The sequence below is a fragment of the Physeter macrocephalus genome, chromosome 19 (genome assembly GCF_002837175.3).
Source record: "Physeter macrocephalus isolate SW-GA chromosome 19, ASM283717v5, whole genome shotgun sequence".
Classification (NCBI taxonomy): domain Eukaryota; kingdom Metazoa; phylum Chordata; class Mammalia; order Artiodactyla; family Physeteridae; genus Physeter; species Physeter macrocephalus.
Genome location: NC_041232.1, coordinates 25,984,298 through 25,999,118, shown reverse-complemented (window position 1 = coordinate 25,999,118; position 14,821 = coordinate 25,984,298). Strand labels below are relative to the sequence as shown.

Here is a 14,821-nt window from a genome sequence, read left to right as displayed (position 1 = left end):
TGGGTTGTAACCTGTTACCATTATTTATTTGGTCCCAGTTTTGGCCAGTGTCTTAGAGCTGCTTGCAGTGTCCTTCAGGGCTTGTTCTGTGGCCTAGCATGTGGTCTCTGCAGCACAAAGTTCCAAGTGTGCTTGGGGAGTTTGCTGCAGTGGAGTAGAGCGCTCCACGTGTCTGCTAGGTCCAGCTGGTTTAGAGTGTTGTTCCAATTGCCTGTTTCCTTGCTGAATGTCATGGGTTGAATTGCTTCCCCCCACAAAAGAGATGTTGGAATCCTAACCCCCCACCTCAGAATCTGACCTTATTTAGAGACAGGGTCTTTACAGAGATAACTATGTTCAAATGAGGTCTTTAGAGTGGGCCCTACACCAATATGACTGGTATCCTTATAAATAGGAGAAATTTGGACACAAAATAGACACACATAAGGAGAAAAATTATGTGAAGAGACAACAGGAGAAGACGGAGACCTAGAAGTTGAAGAGAGAAGCCTGGAACAGATTCTCCCCTCACAGCCCTCAGGAGGAATCAACCTTGCTGGCACCTTGACTTCAGACTTGTAGCCACCAGAACTATGAAAAATATAAAAAATAAATTTGTTACTTAAACCACTCATTTTGTAGTACTCTGTTACAGCAGCCCTTGCAAACAAATGAAGATCGTGGCTGGAAAACAGGGTGCTGCTTTAGCAAATACCTAAAAAATGTGGAAGTGGCTTTGGAATTGGTAGAGGATGGAAGAGTTTCGAGGTACTTGATAAAAAAAGCCCAGATTGCCTTGAGGACACTGTTGGTAGAAATACGAATGTTAAGGTAGTACTGGTGAAGTGTCAGATAAAAATGAGGGACGTGTTATTGGAAATCAGAGAAAAGCAGCAGAGAACTTGGCTGACTTGTGTTCTAGTGTTTAATGGAAGGCAGAACTTGTGAGTGATGAACTTGCATATTTAGCTGAAGAGATTTCTAAGCAAAGTGTTGAAGGCATGACTTAACTTCTTCTGAGAATGTATTGTTAAACATAAAGGAACTAGATCATGAAGATCTGGAAGACTCTCTCGGCTTACTCATATCACAAAAAACGAGAAAGTAAGCTCAGGAAAGAACACAAAGCATGTGGCCAGATGCTGCTTACTGAAGAGATTATGGGTGTATGGCTTGTGAATCTAATCAACCATCTCAGCAGAAATGCTACCAACTTGGACTGAAGGGAACAGAGAAAGGTTGAAATGAAGGAACTTTGTCAAACTTCTGAGATTCTACAGGCAGGAAACAGGCTGGAAACAGGCTGATAGAGCTATGTAGCTGTGAACATAGGTTATCCTTAAAGCAAAGAATGACCCTGAGGGCGGGACCACTTCCTTGGTTCCAGAAGGGGAAGCATCCTTTTTAATTCCAGAGGGCTGGCCCACCATCCAGTGTTGAAGGGGCAGGGCCACCACCCCAGTGGGCTCAGAGGACAGAGCATTTAGCCAAACTGGGTTATTCGCAAGCCTTAACATCTAATGGAATTTACCCTGCTAGTTTTTGGACTTGGTTGGGACTCATAACACCCTTTTTCCTGATGATTTCTTCCTTTTGGAATGGGAATATCTATCCCATGCCTATCTGATTATCGTATTTTGGAAGCAGATAACTTATCTGGTGTCACAGATTCACAGATGAAGAGGAATATTGCCGCAGGATGAATCATATCCCAAGTCTCACCCATACCTGATTTAGATGAGATTATGGACTTAGAGTTGATGTTGGAGTGGATTAAGATTTGGGGGGATGTTGGGCAGGGGTGAATGTATTTTGCATGTGAAAAGCATAAGAATTTGGTGGGGTGGGGAGGGGCAGGAGGGCAGACTGTTATGGGTTGAACTGCATCCTGTCAAAAAAGACGCTGGATTCCTAACCCCCAGTATCTCAGAATGTGAAGTTACTTAGAGACAGGGTCTTTACAGAGATAATCAAGTTTAAATTAGATCATAGGGTGAGACCTAAGCCAATATGACTGGTGTCCTTACAAGAACAGGAAATTTGGACAAAGAGCTGGTAACAGCGAGTTACCAGTGAGTTACCATGGGGTACTGCAAGAATAAGCTGCCTCCTACAAAGTATGGTTCACTTTTTCACGGAAGGGAAGGGCCTCTACATCAGGAGTTAGTGGGTTCTGTGGGTAATACTGTGTCTGCCGCAACCATCCAACTCTGCCACTGCAGTGCAAAAGCAGCCAGACAGCAACACACAGCCAGATTGTGTCTGGTTGTGGTCCAAGGAAACTTGATGGATGGACACTGAAATTTGAATTTCAAATAATTTTCTCATTTCATAAAAGTTTGGATCTTTTTAACCATTTAAAAATGTAAAAGCTTCTTAGCTTGCCATCCATACAAATATGGGCTGCAATCTGTATTTGGCCTGCAGTCTGTAGTTTGCCAACATCTAGGTCATATCCCCGAGTGAAGAGCATACAGTGCAAAGTATATCACGAGTTTGCTAGGCTGAGTCCTCAGATACTTCTCAGATATCGCTACTCTAATTATCAATTATCAAGAGACAACTTTTCTAATGCACGTTTACATAAGGGATTAGCATGCACTTAAGGTAGATGACTCCTTAATTCAGCAAGCCAACTGTGTATTTGATTTCCACCATCTCAACCCTACAGTTCTGAGTAAGCAATTATTTCAGCAATGTCAGAGCGTGGCTGAGTTCAGTACTCTGCCTTGAGATGAGATTCCAGGCCTTCAAGTCTGTCCTTGTTGTGTTTAAGAGCCGATGTAACCAGAATGAGCCATCTCATCTCCTGCCCCAGATTTCCTCATTAATTTAAAACTCTTCTAGGACAATAGTTCCTCAGTGTTCCCAGAATCTTACCAACAGGTGCCACAAGGTTCTTGGTGTACACAAGCAATAACAGTATTTCGTACTATGTACTAAAGAGTATCCACCTTGGAATATAAACAGGAATCTGAAAGATTTTCTTCTTGTCTCAGGAAAAAACCTAAACCACACACCCAGCTGTTCTTCAACAGTTTACTACCTACAGCTACTCCAGAGCAATGACTTACCAGTTAAAGCCCTTCAGTGACAAGAAACAGGAACTCATTCTGCTTAACTTTAGCAGAAAACAATATTTATTGAAAAGATGAGGAAGCACACAGAAGACCAGAAAACCAGGTTCAAAAGGGGCAGTATCCAAAGTTATTCTGAGAAATCAAACGAGCAAGAACTAACTGATGGTCTCAGTAGAATTCTGGGACAAGAATGAGTTCCAATATTTCCCTGCTGGTTCATGGGAGACTGAAATCGAGATGCAAACTTCTGGAAAAGAGGCTCCCATTTCCCAACAACGGCAGAGTGGTCACCTGTGACTGGTGGAAAGGACACCCTGAAAGACCCACCGCAAAGGTGCACACACACAGGAGGGGTATTTCTCCAGAGAGATATAAGCCGCTCTTACCAATCAATGCGGAACAGACACTGAACTGGTAAATATAATCAGTGTTCATTATGGTGAGTGCTCTTAGGAAGCACCCCTGTTAACAACTGCCAGACCCACTTGCTGGATAAATAAATTCATTTGGAATGAGAACTGAATCCTTTCATTTATTAAAAACTACATTATTTTAGTTATATTGCTAAGAAATAAAGAGACAACACTGATCCTTAGCATTTAATATGGAGAATATTAGAGGGTGTTATTCCACAAACTATCAAATATAACAAGCTACATTTAAAAATAAAATACCAAAAAATTTTAAAACGCTATTCAGTGTTACTCAGGAAAGTCACACTCCATACCCCTTAACCTTCAGAGTATGTTCATTGCAGTTTTCCTGCTATTACTCTAGTTGCATATTAAAATAAAAAACAACTTTACTCTCTACCAAGACTTTCTTCAGCACCACATTTGGAACACAACTGCCCATGTAACACAGCTTCCACGGGAAGTGCTTTCCTGCTTTATTAAAGTTACAAGGGCTCCTCAATATGAATTCCCCATGTTAAATCTTCATAATCAGGCTACCACTTCTGATACAGTTACTGTTCCATACTCCTGCAACTATTCTCTTGTATATAAAGATTTGTATGACTTACTTCTGAAAGCTTTTGCACATTCATTCCAAATATGATTGGCCTCTCTCTCATATGACTAATTTGATAAGAGAGTATTTTTAGGACTTCCTGCCTCTATTATCCTCCGAAGTCTCCTGTGGATCAGCTTCTGTGAGAATGCTTCTAACATCTACTCCGTTCTGATTTCTCACTTGTGAGTTTTTCGATGTATACGAAGCCCTGAATTCCAGCAGAAGGATTTCCCACATTCAGAGCATTTCCATGGCTTCTCTCCTGTATGAACTCTCTGATGTTCACTGAGAGATGACTTCTGAGTGAATGCTTTCCCGCATTCACTGCATTTGTGGGGTTTTTCTCCTGAATGAGTCTTCTGGTGTATCTGAAGTGACGCCTTCCTAGGATAGGCTTTCTCACATTCGCTGCATTCATAGGGCTTCTCTGTTGAATGAGTTCTCTGATGTATAATTAGCTGTGATTTCCCACAAAAGGCTCTCTCACAGAAGCTACACTCATAGGGTCTCTCTCCTGTGTGTGCTCTCCGGTGTATAACGAGGTATGATTTGCTGCTGAAGGCTTTCCCACACTCACTGCACCCATAGGGCTTCTCTCCCGCGTGAGCTCTCAGATGTGCAGTGAGCTGTTCCTTCCTACCGAAGGCCTTCCCACATTCACTGCACTGATACGGATTATTTCCTGTGTGAATTCCCTGGTGCACAACGAGTTGTGTCTTCATGCTGAAGGCCTTCCCACAATCCCTGCACTGATAGGGCTTCTCTCCCGTGTGCATCCTAATGTGAACGAGGAGATATGACTTACTCCTGAAGGCTTTCCCACAGTCACTGCACTTATGGGGTTTCACTCCTGTGTGAGTTCTCTGGTGCACAATGAATGGGGACTTCAGACTAAAGGCTTTCCCACATTCACTGCATTCATAGGGTTTCACTCCTGTATGGCTTCTCTGGTGTAAAATAAGCTGTGATTTCCAGCTGTAGGCTTTCCCACATTCACTGCAACCGTAAGGTTTCCCTCCTGAGTGAATTTCCTGATGGACAATGAGCTGTGACCTGAATGAGAAGACTTTCCCACACTCCATACAGGAGTAGGGCTTCTCTCCTGTGTGGACTCTCTGATGAGCATTGAGGTTTGACTTGGCACTGAAGGCTCTCTCACATTTAGTGCATTCGTATGGTCTCTCTCCTGTATGAATTCTGAGATGTACAATGAGCTGGGATTTACAACGAAAAGCTTTCCCACATTCGTTACATACACAGTTTTTTTCTATACTATGAGTTCTTCGATGCTTAAGAAAATATGATTCATCACACCCATGAAACTGATCAGGATTCTGTCTTAGACAGCTTCTGGCTGAAGCTAAGTTTTGTGTCAAGCTTTTTCCATGTGTGTTATATTTGAGGAGACTTTGTCTTGAAGAAATGTGGCTTTTGCTCAGATGAAGCTTTCCAAATGCATTACAAGCATAGCTTCTCTCAACACTTTCAAGTTTATCTTGATTTTTCTGGTACCATTCTTTCCAACCTTCTAGAAAAACAACAACAACAACACCATATATTTAAAATCATAACACAAACCTAATATAGAACTAAAGGGCTTTAGAACTGCCATGTAATGAGTGTTTTTCTTTTGGTCCAAGCCTCTGACACACTGGTTCAAAAGAAATACTGGCCAAGTACACACACATCACATAACCAAGCATGGGGGCAAGGGGAAGTGAATCAAACCAAAATAAGTCCCTTTACAGAAATGGGTAGCCGATTAGCAGTGATCAAAAATGTTTTTTTTAAATAGAAGTTTAAAAAATTTAGCCTGCACTTAGAAGCCAATGCCAACTATTTATGCCAATTTTATTATTGCAGGAGTTTACTCAAAAAGTTAATTCACAGGATACAGAATAGCTAGGTATGACATGTAGGTAGGTACAATGAGACATTAAAAGAGAGACTGAGTGAGCCATAAGGAAAGTAAGGCAAAAGCATTCCAAACAGAAGGAAGAGCAAGTGCAAAGCTCCTGGGGAAGGAACCTGTGTGCCGTGGTTAAGGAACAGAACAAAGGCCAGGACAGCTGAGACCCCCTGAGTGAATAGAGTGAAGGCAGGAACCAGATTAGGCAAGGCCCCAGGAAAGAGTTTTCACCCAAAGGACTTTAATTAGAGGGCACCTCGATTCATCTTGTGCTTTTAAAAGATCAGTGGCAGTTACGTAAAAACGAACAGGAAAAGGGCAGAGAGACAAATGAAGAACCACTGCAGCAGTCCAGGATGACAGGGTGGGGCTGGCTGTCCTTCTGGAGCTGAGCAACGTGGACATACTTGGAGAGAGAACTAAGAAAGGTACTAATGGACTGGATGTGAGAACCCAGAGGAGGGGAGGACTTAGTAACTCCTAGATTTTAGACTTGAGAAGCAGGTGGTGCTGCTCTTTGAAACTGAAAACACTGGGAGAGAGACATGTTCGGAGGAAAAACAAAGGACTCTGTTTTGGATCTTATTACATTTGAGATCATAGTTAAATATCCAAATGGAGAAGCAGGTAGGCAGTTAGACCTCAGTTCAGTGCTCAGTAAAAAGTAGGCATCAACAGCACATACAAGGTATTAAATGATGTGAGGGATAATGTCTTCTAGGGAACACATGTAAATTAAAAGGGATGTCAAAACAGCCCTGGAGCAGACGACATTTAAGGTTGGAGAGGAGATGCAGAGAGAATGGGAAGGTCCATCTGTGAGGCCCAAACAGTGTGAAGATGACAGTGATAGCAAGACAAAGGTTAAAGGAAAGGAACAGCAGCAGGGTGCAGTCTGGACAGCAGCCGTCCAGACAAAAGCATTCCAAACAGAAGGAACAGCAAGTACAAAGCTCCTGAGGAGGGAATCTGCATGGCATGGTTAAGAAACAGAACAAAGGCCAGGACAGCTGAGAACCCCTGAGTGAACAGAGTGAAGGCAGGAACCAGATTAGGCAAGGCCCCGTACACACTGTCTGACTGTGTGTCAGCACCCATCAGACACACAGCCTCAGTCACCCCCGTACACAACTGCTGTGCTGGGGGCCTCAGTAGCTGTCCTGCTTTCTCAGGACTGCTTGCTAAACACTTTTCTCCCCAGAGTGGTGAGAAACCGGAGGAAGAAGAGCAATTTCAGAAGTGCCTTCCCATTTCTGCCACTGAGAATGCAGAGTGAGAAAGTCCAGGGGCACTCTCCTGCAAGCGTATAAAGCTGGGATCAGAGCACATGAGGAAAGGAGAAGGAGGATGGCAATTCTGCTGTTACAACACTGGGAGGAAAAAAGCTTTGACTTTCAGGACAGAAGAGCCTTTCCACAGTTACAATATAGAAGAGAAGCCCAAACTTGGACAACTCAAAAGGGAAGAGTAAGCGGGGTCAGGGAAATAAAAGTAGGGTGATAAAAACCACCTAAGATACAGGTGAGACTAGGCTAGGTTTCAGAATTCTTTTAAGAAGAGAGCCCAAGGGACTTCCCTGGCGGTCCAGTGGTTAAGAATCTGCACGTACACTGCAGGGAGCATGGGTTCCATCCCTGGTCAGGGAACTAAGATCCCACGTGCTGCACAGTGTGGCCAAAAAAAAAAGAAAGAAAAGTGCCCAAGAAAGTAACAGTTGTAATTTCCAAGTGACCGGTGTGAGAAGAGAGAAGGAAGCAATGAAATCTCCTAAGACAGTCAAGGGAAGAGAATGAAATGAAAGACTATGGGTAAAGTCGAGGGACTTAACTGCAGAGGCAAGAGAGAAAACAAAGCCCATGACTACAGGAAGCAAGACAGAGAAAAAAGGTGCCAGAAGGAAGGAAACTAACCCAGAAAGCAACCTCTCGGAGCCATGGGAGGAAATCGCGGACCCCGTCCTTACCTGAGGACTTGCGGGCTCATCCCGAGTCCACCCGGTGGTTCAAGGACTTCAAACAACAGTTCGCTCACACAACACTCCCTGAGTGCCAGCCCTGGTTCACTCCCGACCTCCCCTCTCCATGGTTTCTGCTCACCCACCTGGACAGCTCTGATGGGAAACTTCCGCGTTTATTATCCATGGCTCTTCTCCTTGCTCCAACTTGAAGATTAAATCAGGTTTGGTACCATGATAGCCTGTTAAGGGAAGATCACAAAGGATATGGGCCAAACTGCTGGGGACTAGAAAAGGAAGCTAGGAGCTAGGAAAGGAAGCAGCTCGTTTGCACTTGGGGAAAGATTATAATGAGGGGGTGAAGGCCGAATAGGGACTAAGAATGTATGACCTCTGGAGCTCAAGTCCATAATCATTAATTACTTACGAGGCCCCGGGATAGAACAACAAAAGAAAAAGCGGTGGCAACTTATGACTCACGACCTGAGCCGAAAAGAGAAGCAGTACTTACCCAGAGACACCAGGTTATTATAGTTTTCCAGAGTCACATCCCGGTACAGGTGCTTCTGCGCAGAATCCAGTAACTGCCATTCTTCCCAGGTGAACTCCATAGATATATCCTTGAATGACGACAATCCCTGTAACAATACACACACCATTCCACAGGCTGTAATTATACTGGGAGACATGGAAAAGATGTAGAGGAGCCAGGAAAGGAGAATGTCCCTCCACAGACTGCATCCTGCACCCAGGGCCACCACTTGCTTTGAGAGAGAATTAAAAAATAATAATAATAATTGAGCCTCCATGTGCTAGATACTCTTTTGGGTTCTCAAGACTTCAGGATGAGTGAAGCCCACTCTGGCCTCCAGAAGCTTTTAGTCTTGTAGAGGGAAATGAACAGCTATGCATACAGACAAAATAAGGTGTTTCCAGTCTGATAAGAACCTATTCAGGGATATCTTGCACGGGGTGGTGAGCACGACTCTAACTACGGGCACCAGACACACAAGGTCTGACCCTCTGGAAGTGCATGCAGTCTGGCCGGCTGCTCAGCCCACCTAAGTCTTAGTGGGAGCAAGCACACGAAGAAAACATGCCAGGGACTTCCCTGGTGGCGCAGTGGTTAAGAATCCGCCTCCCAATGCAGGGGACATGGGTTCGAGCCCTGGTCCAGGAAGATCCCACATGCCATGGAGCAGCTAAGCCCGTGCGCCACAACTACCGAGCCTGCGAGCCACAACTACTGAGCCCGCATGCCATAACTACTGAAGCCCGCGCACTCTAGGGCCCGCGTGCTGCAACGACTGAGCCCACATGCCACAACTACTGAAGCCGTGCTCCTAGAGCCCGTGCTCTGCAACAAGAGAAGCCACCACAATGAAAAGCCCGTGCACCGCAACGAAGACCCAACGCAGCCAAAAATAAATAAAATTTTTTTTAAAAAAGTAAAGAAAATGTGCCAAATAGGTGACTTCCCAGGCTTCTTCCAAGAAAATAAGGGGTCCACGACCAAGTCGACCAGGGGACACCCAGCACAGACTGTGAACCTAAAGCCCAGGTCGCGGAGCCGCAGGCCACGAGCCAGCACAGGGGCGTCTGCTCCCCGATGTGCGCGGGTCCTACCAGGCGGCCCTGCGGCAGTGTCAGCCGTGCGGCCTGCATGCCTGGTGCTTGATGCCTCTGAGAACTACTCAGTGTGCTCACAATTAATTCCTCTCACAGGACCAAAAGATAGCAGCAAGCCACAGACCCTCGGGGATCATTCAATAAGCACTTATTAGGCACCAACTGCGGACACGGTCCCTGTCCTCAGTGGGTTTCCATTCCTGCAGGGGAGATGCCAGTAAACACACAGCCACCTAGCACGCAGGCAGTGACAGTGCTCTGACAGGCCTCCAGCAGCTTCAGGGGAGAGAGGCGGGGAGGAAGACACAGGCGCTATCTCAGATGGGTGATCAGGAAGCACCTGCTGAGGCGACATTTGGGCAGAAACACAAGCAGTGTGAGAACGAGCTCCGAGATTTCTTCGGGAAGAGCCTTCCATGCAGCATGAAAACAAAGGCACAGGCCTGCAGGGCTCGAAAGACATGGTAAGGACTTGGATTTCATTCCACAGGAGGAGAAGCCTCCGGAAGGCCTTGGACAGGGTGGCGCGCTCTGACCCCCATCTGAGACCATTCTGACTGCCACGGAGAGGGGAGGGGTCCTAGTTCCAGTAGAAGATGAAGGTCCCTGGGGCTGGAGTGAGAGCACTGGGGTAAGGAGCCGTGGTTGGGTCCCAGGCATCCAGTGAAGCCAGAGGCAGAGACGCCCTGGTGGAGACGACAGCACACAGAGAGAGAGAAGGACGTCAAGGAGATGGCAAGGATCCTGGCAAACGGAAGACACTGCCCTCTACAGGTTGGGAAGCCTGCAGGACGAGAAAGGGAGGGATGGGGGCTGAAGACAAGGAAGCAGCAGCTAGACGAGCCCCGACTGACGCCCTAACAGGCTCCTCCCCAAGAGCATGGCCTGCAGCGAGGGGGACCCCGGGGAAGACACAGTGAGTGCAACTCTGTGGGAGCCTCAGAGTCCAGTGGAAATACAGGGTAGAGCCCTGTCACAGGCTCCAAGCAATCCCCGTTGTGCTGGGGACTGACCGCCAGATGACAGGAGCTTCCCATCCCAACCCACAAGGAGCTCCCACAGGGACAAAAAGTGAAGTGGGAATAAAGAGAAGAGCCTCCCATCTCCCGCAGCCTGAGTCGGGGAAGAAAAGGGGTTGGAGTATAGCCTGGACTTTCCAACACCTGAAAGTTAACTGACATCCAAATACTTGGCTCTTGCCAAGATGACTGCCAGGGCCAGGGAGGGACAGCTGACAGGGCATGTCTGAGGTCGTGATGGAGAAAAATGAAGCCGTGACATCAAGCCCAGGGCATTCATGCAGGGGGGAGGAGAAACAGGAAGCAAGGCCTGAGGCAGATGCCACAAGAGCAAATGCAGACCAAAGGGACAGGATGGAAGAAGAAAGGGGTAGAGCAGAGAGTGTATTTTATTTTAAGCCCTTTGCTATTTTTAAGCTTGATAAGAATAAAAACAAAATACAAAGGAAATACTACAAAAAAATTAAATTGGGCAAGCATAATCAAGAAATGAGGAGACTTCCCTGGTGGTCCAGTGGTAAAGAATCCGCCTTCCAATACAGGGGAAGTGGGTTCGATCCCTGATCGGGGAACTAAGATCCCACATGCTGTGGGGCAATTAAGCCCGAGCTCCACAACTACAGAGCCCGCGTGCCCTGGAGCCCTCGCACCACAACTAGAGAGAAGCCCGCATGCCACAAGGAAGAGCCCATCCCACAATGAAAGGTCCCGCATGCCGCAACTAAGACCCGAAGCAGCCAAAAAATAAAGAAAATAAATAAATTTTTAAAAAAGAAAAAAAAAGAAAGAAAAGAGGAAATGACCAAGATAGGGTACATAACTCTAAGATAGAAAAGGGATTTTAAAATTCATAAACGATTACTCTACACAAGCAGTTCTGCTATAATGTGATGTTACCAAAAAAAAAAAAAAAAAATCACCACTATGCAAAGTCTCAGACTTATGGGAAGAACAGGGTTGGGGTGTGACACCTTTGTAGCACACATGAAAAAAGAAAATCAGGAACCTTAATAAAAACAGTAGCAGTTTTATACATGTTTGATTTGAGAAATACATAAATACTACCATAAATATGGCACTGCACCTTGAAAAACACCTGACGTTTGGGTGTCAGGAGGGCCGTAGGTTAGTATAAAGTGGTGAAAAGAGGCTTGCCTGAAATCAGTCAGAAAGCTCACATTGTTCCCTAAGATATCAATCATGTTGAAACAAATTTACATCCTTAAAGCAAACATGGGGGCTTCCCTGGTGGCGCGGTGGTTGCGCGTCCGCCTGCCGATGCAGGGGAACCGGGTTCGCGCCCCGGTCTGGGAGGATCCCACATGCCGCGGAGCGGCTGGGTCCGTGAGCCATGGCCGCTGGGCCTGCGCGTCCGGAGCCTGTGCTCCGCAACGGGAGAGGCCGCCACAGAGGGAGGCCCGCCTACCACAAAAAAAAAAAAAAAAAAAAAAAAGCAAACATGACAGCAGAACTGACTGTACTTACAAATTTGTTCCAATAAATTTGAAAACTTAGAAGAAATGGAAAATTTCCTAGGAAAATAAAAGTAACCAAAATTTGCCCAGAAAGAATTAGGAAGACCAGACTGACTAGCCCATGGTCATAAAATAAACTGAAACAGTAATCAAAGGTATACCCGCTCCATAAAGACAACAGTCCCACACTATCTTGAAAAGTAAGTTCTATCAGCATCCAAGGAACAGAAAATTTCTCCCATATCTAATCTGATGTAGAGCCAGGAAATGATGGGAAACCCATCACACAAAACCTGTATAACCCTACAGAGCGGGCAAGGACAGCACAAACTGTAGTCCAATCTCATTTATTAAAAATACCTAGATAAAGACACTAATAGAGTAAAACAAATCCTGTACATACATACATAGCAAACTATGAATGAAGTTTATCCAGAAACTTAAAGGACAGTCCAAACTTTAAAAAAACAAAACACAACTGTATCAAAGAAATCAGTAACATTAGTACGTTAACGGAGAACAGACAATCATCTCAACAGATGAAACAAAGTACTATGAGAAAATTTAACACTTTTAAAAATCGGAATTCAGTTTGTTACAGGTAAAAGTAATTTCCCTAAGCCTATAAAAAAAAAATCATACTTTGTGTGAAACTAAAATCAGGAACAAGACACGGATGCTCACATCAACTCTGCTAGTCAGCACTGTCCCAGAGGACCCAGCACAGCAGGAACAAAGCAAAATGCCAGTGGTAAACACTAAGCAAGGAGGAGAAACTACTGTCATTATTTACAAACATCTGATTTTCTGACTAAAAAACCTAACAGAAACAGCTGGCATAACATGAGAACCAATAAGAAACATCAGCAGGGTGGCAGTTAAAAAAAAAAAATCAACATGTAATAGCTCTTTAATACATCAACAGTAACCAACTTGAAAATGTAATAAGAACCACAACAAATCTAGAAAATACTCAGGAATAAAGCTTAAAAATAGAGAAAAACCTAACGAAAAATACACATGTGATAAATTATATAAATGCAGAGGCAAAGAAAACATAATAGCCCAGATATGGAAGCAACGTAAGTGTCCAGTGATAGATGAATGGATACAGAAAATGTGCTACACACACACACACACATTACTCAGCCATTAAAAAAAAAACCAAAATCTTGCCATCTGTGACAACATGGATGGAACTAGAGGATATTATGCTAAGTGAAATAAATCAGACAGAAATACAAGTACTATATGACCTCACTTATATGTGGAATCTAAAAAAATTAAATGAACAAATAAACAAAACAAAACAAAGACTCATAGACACAGAGACCAAAAAGGTGGTTGCCAGAGGTAGAAGGGTGAGTGAAATAGGTAAAGGAGATTAAGAGGTACAAACCTTCATTTATAAAATAAATTAGCCACGGGGATGCAGCATAAGGAATATGGTCAATAATGCTGTAATAACTTTGTACTGGGACGATTACCAGCCTTGGGGCAGTGATCATTTCATAATGTATGTAAATGTCAAATCACTATGTAGTACACCTGAAGCTACCATAATATTGTATATCAGCTAAATTTCAAACATTTATATATACATTTTTTTTTTTTTTTTTTTGGCCGCTCCGCGGCACGTGGGATCTTCCCGGACCAGGGCACGAACTCGTGTCCCCTGCATCGGCAGGCGGACTCTCAACCACTGCGCCACCAGGGAAGCCCCATTTTTATATTTTTTTAAAAAAGGAAAAGAAAACAGAGGCCTGAGTAATCGAGTAACATTTATGATATGTAGACTCAATGTGGTATAAAGATATTAATTTTCAACAAATTAATTTATAAATTCAATGAATTCTCAACCAAAATGCTAAGACGATATTTCTTTTCTAACACTTATTCGCAATAAATAAAATCATACGTTTGGACTACCGCTGCTACAACTACAAAATTAATGGTAAATTACAATCCTCGTGAACATCAGAGACCCACGGAAGCAAGGAGGACTAAATGAACCAAATTTCAGAGAGGGCAGAGCTCTTCCCAGGTGAGCTAAGAGCTGGCTGGCTGTTTACTTCGCCAAGGGCATTTGTCCAGCCTGAGAACAGGCGGGACGGGGTCAGCTGAGACAAAGGACGACACCAGGAGAAAGAGAAACCAGTGGAGTCTTCGATGTCCCCCTGGACAGCAGGCTGTCCCCCTGGAGCATTTGCTGAGTGCGGTCAGCGCAGGAACTGGGCGGGAATGGCAGACTAACTCTCCCATAGTCTCAAGGCACTTAGGACACAAAGTACTGCGAGGGAGAAGCCTGCGATCGGCACACCCCGCTGAAAATACAGGTGAACCGAGTCCAACTAAAGCAGCACCCCAGCCCCAAACCAGGTCAATGTCTGTTTAGATGAGGTGATCAGTCACTCCCCATCTGCACAACAGAGGAGAAGGGAAAGAGGCTCTGGTAGAAAGTAACACTGAACTTCAGTCTCTGTGGCTGTTCCCTTTATACCAATTCATGTACACACACACACACAAGTAAAGAGAGAATGACAGAGCTAATCTGGGGAATCTGGGTGAAGGGTGGTGTTTTTTTTTTAATACAATACAGGAGATTATTTTATACTATTCTTGCAACTTCTCTAGTTTTGAAATTCTTTCAAAATAAAACATAAGGGGCTTCCCTGGTGGCGCAGTGGTTGCGCGTCCGCCTGCCGATGCAGGGGAACCGGGTTCGCGCCCCGGTCTGGGAGGATCCCGCATGCCGCGGAGCG

General features: G+C 44.8%; 1 protein-coding gene across 1 annotated transcript in view; it reads right to left on the bottom strand.

Moving 5' to 3' along the window:
* Window positions 1-2,991: 2,991 nt before the first annotated feature.
* ZNF26 (zinc finger protein 26) overlaps window positions 2,992-14,821 on the bottom strand; it is a 14,548-nt gene continuing 2,718 nt past the window's right edge. Inside the window, exons 2-4 of the mRNA XM_007126795.4 lie at window positions 8,448-8,574; window positions 8,083-8,178; window positions 2,992-5,601 (exon numbers count right to left, since the gene is read on the bottom strand). Coding sequence (XP_007126857.2) covers window positions 4,250-5,601; window positions 8,083-8,178; window positions 8,448-8,574 — 1,575 coding nt within the window. The 3' untranslated portion in view covers window positions 2,992-4,249. The remainder of the gene's footprint in view (window positions 5,602-8,082; window positions 8,179-8,447; window positions 8,575-14,821) is intronic.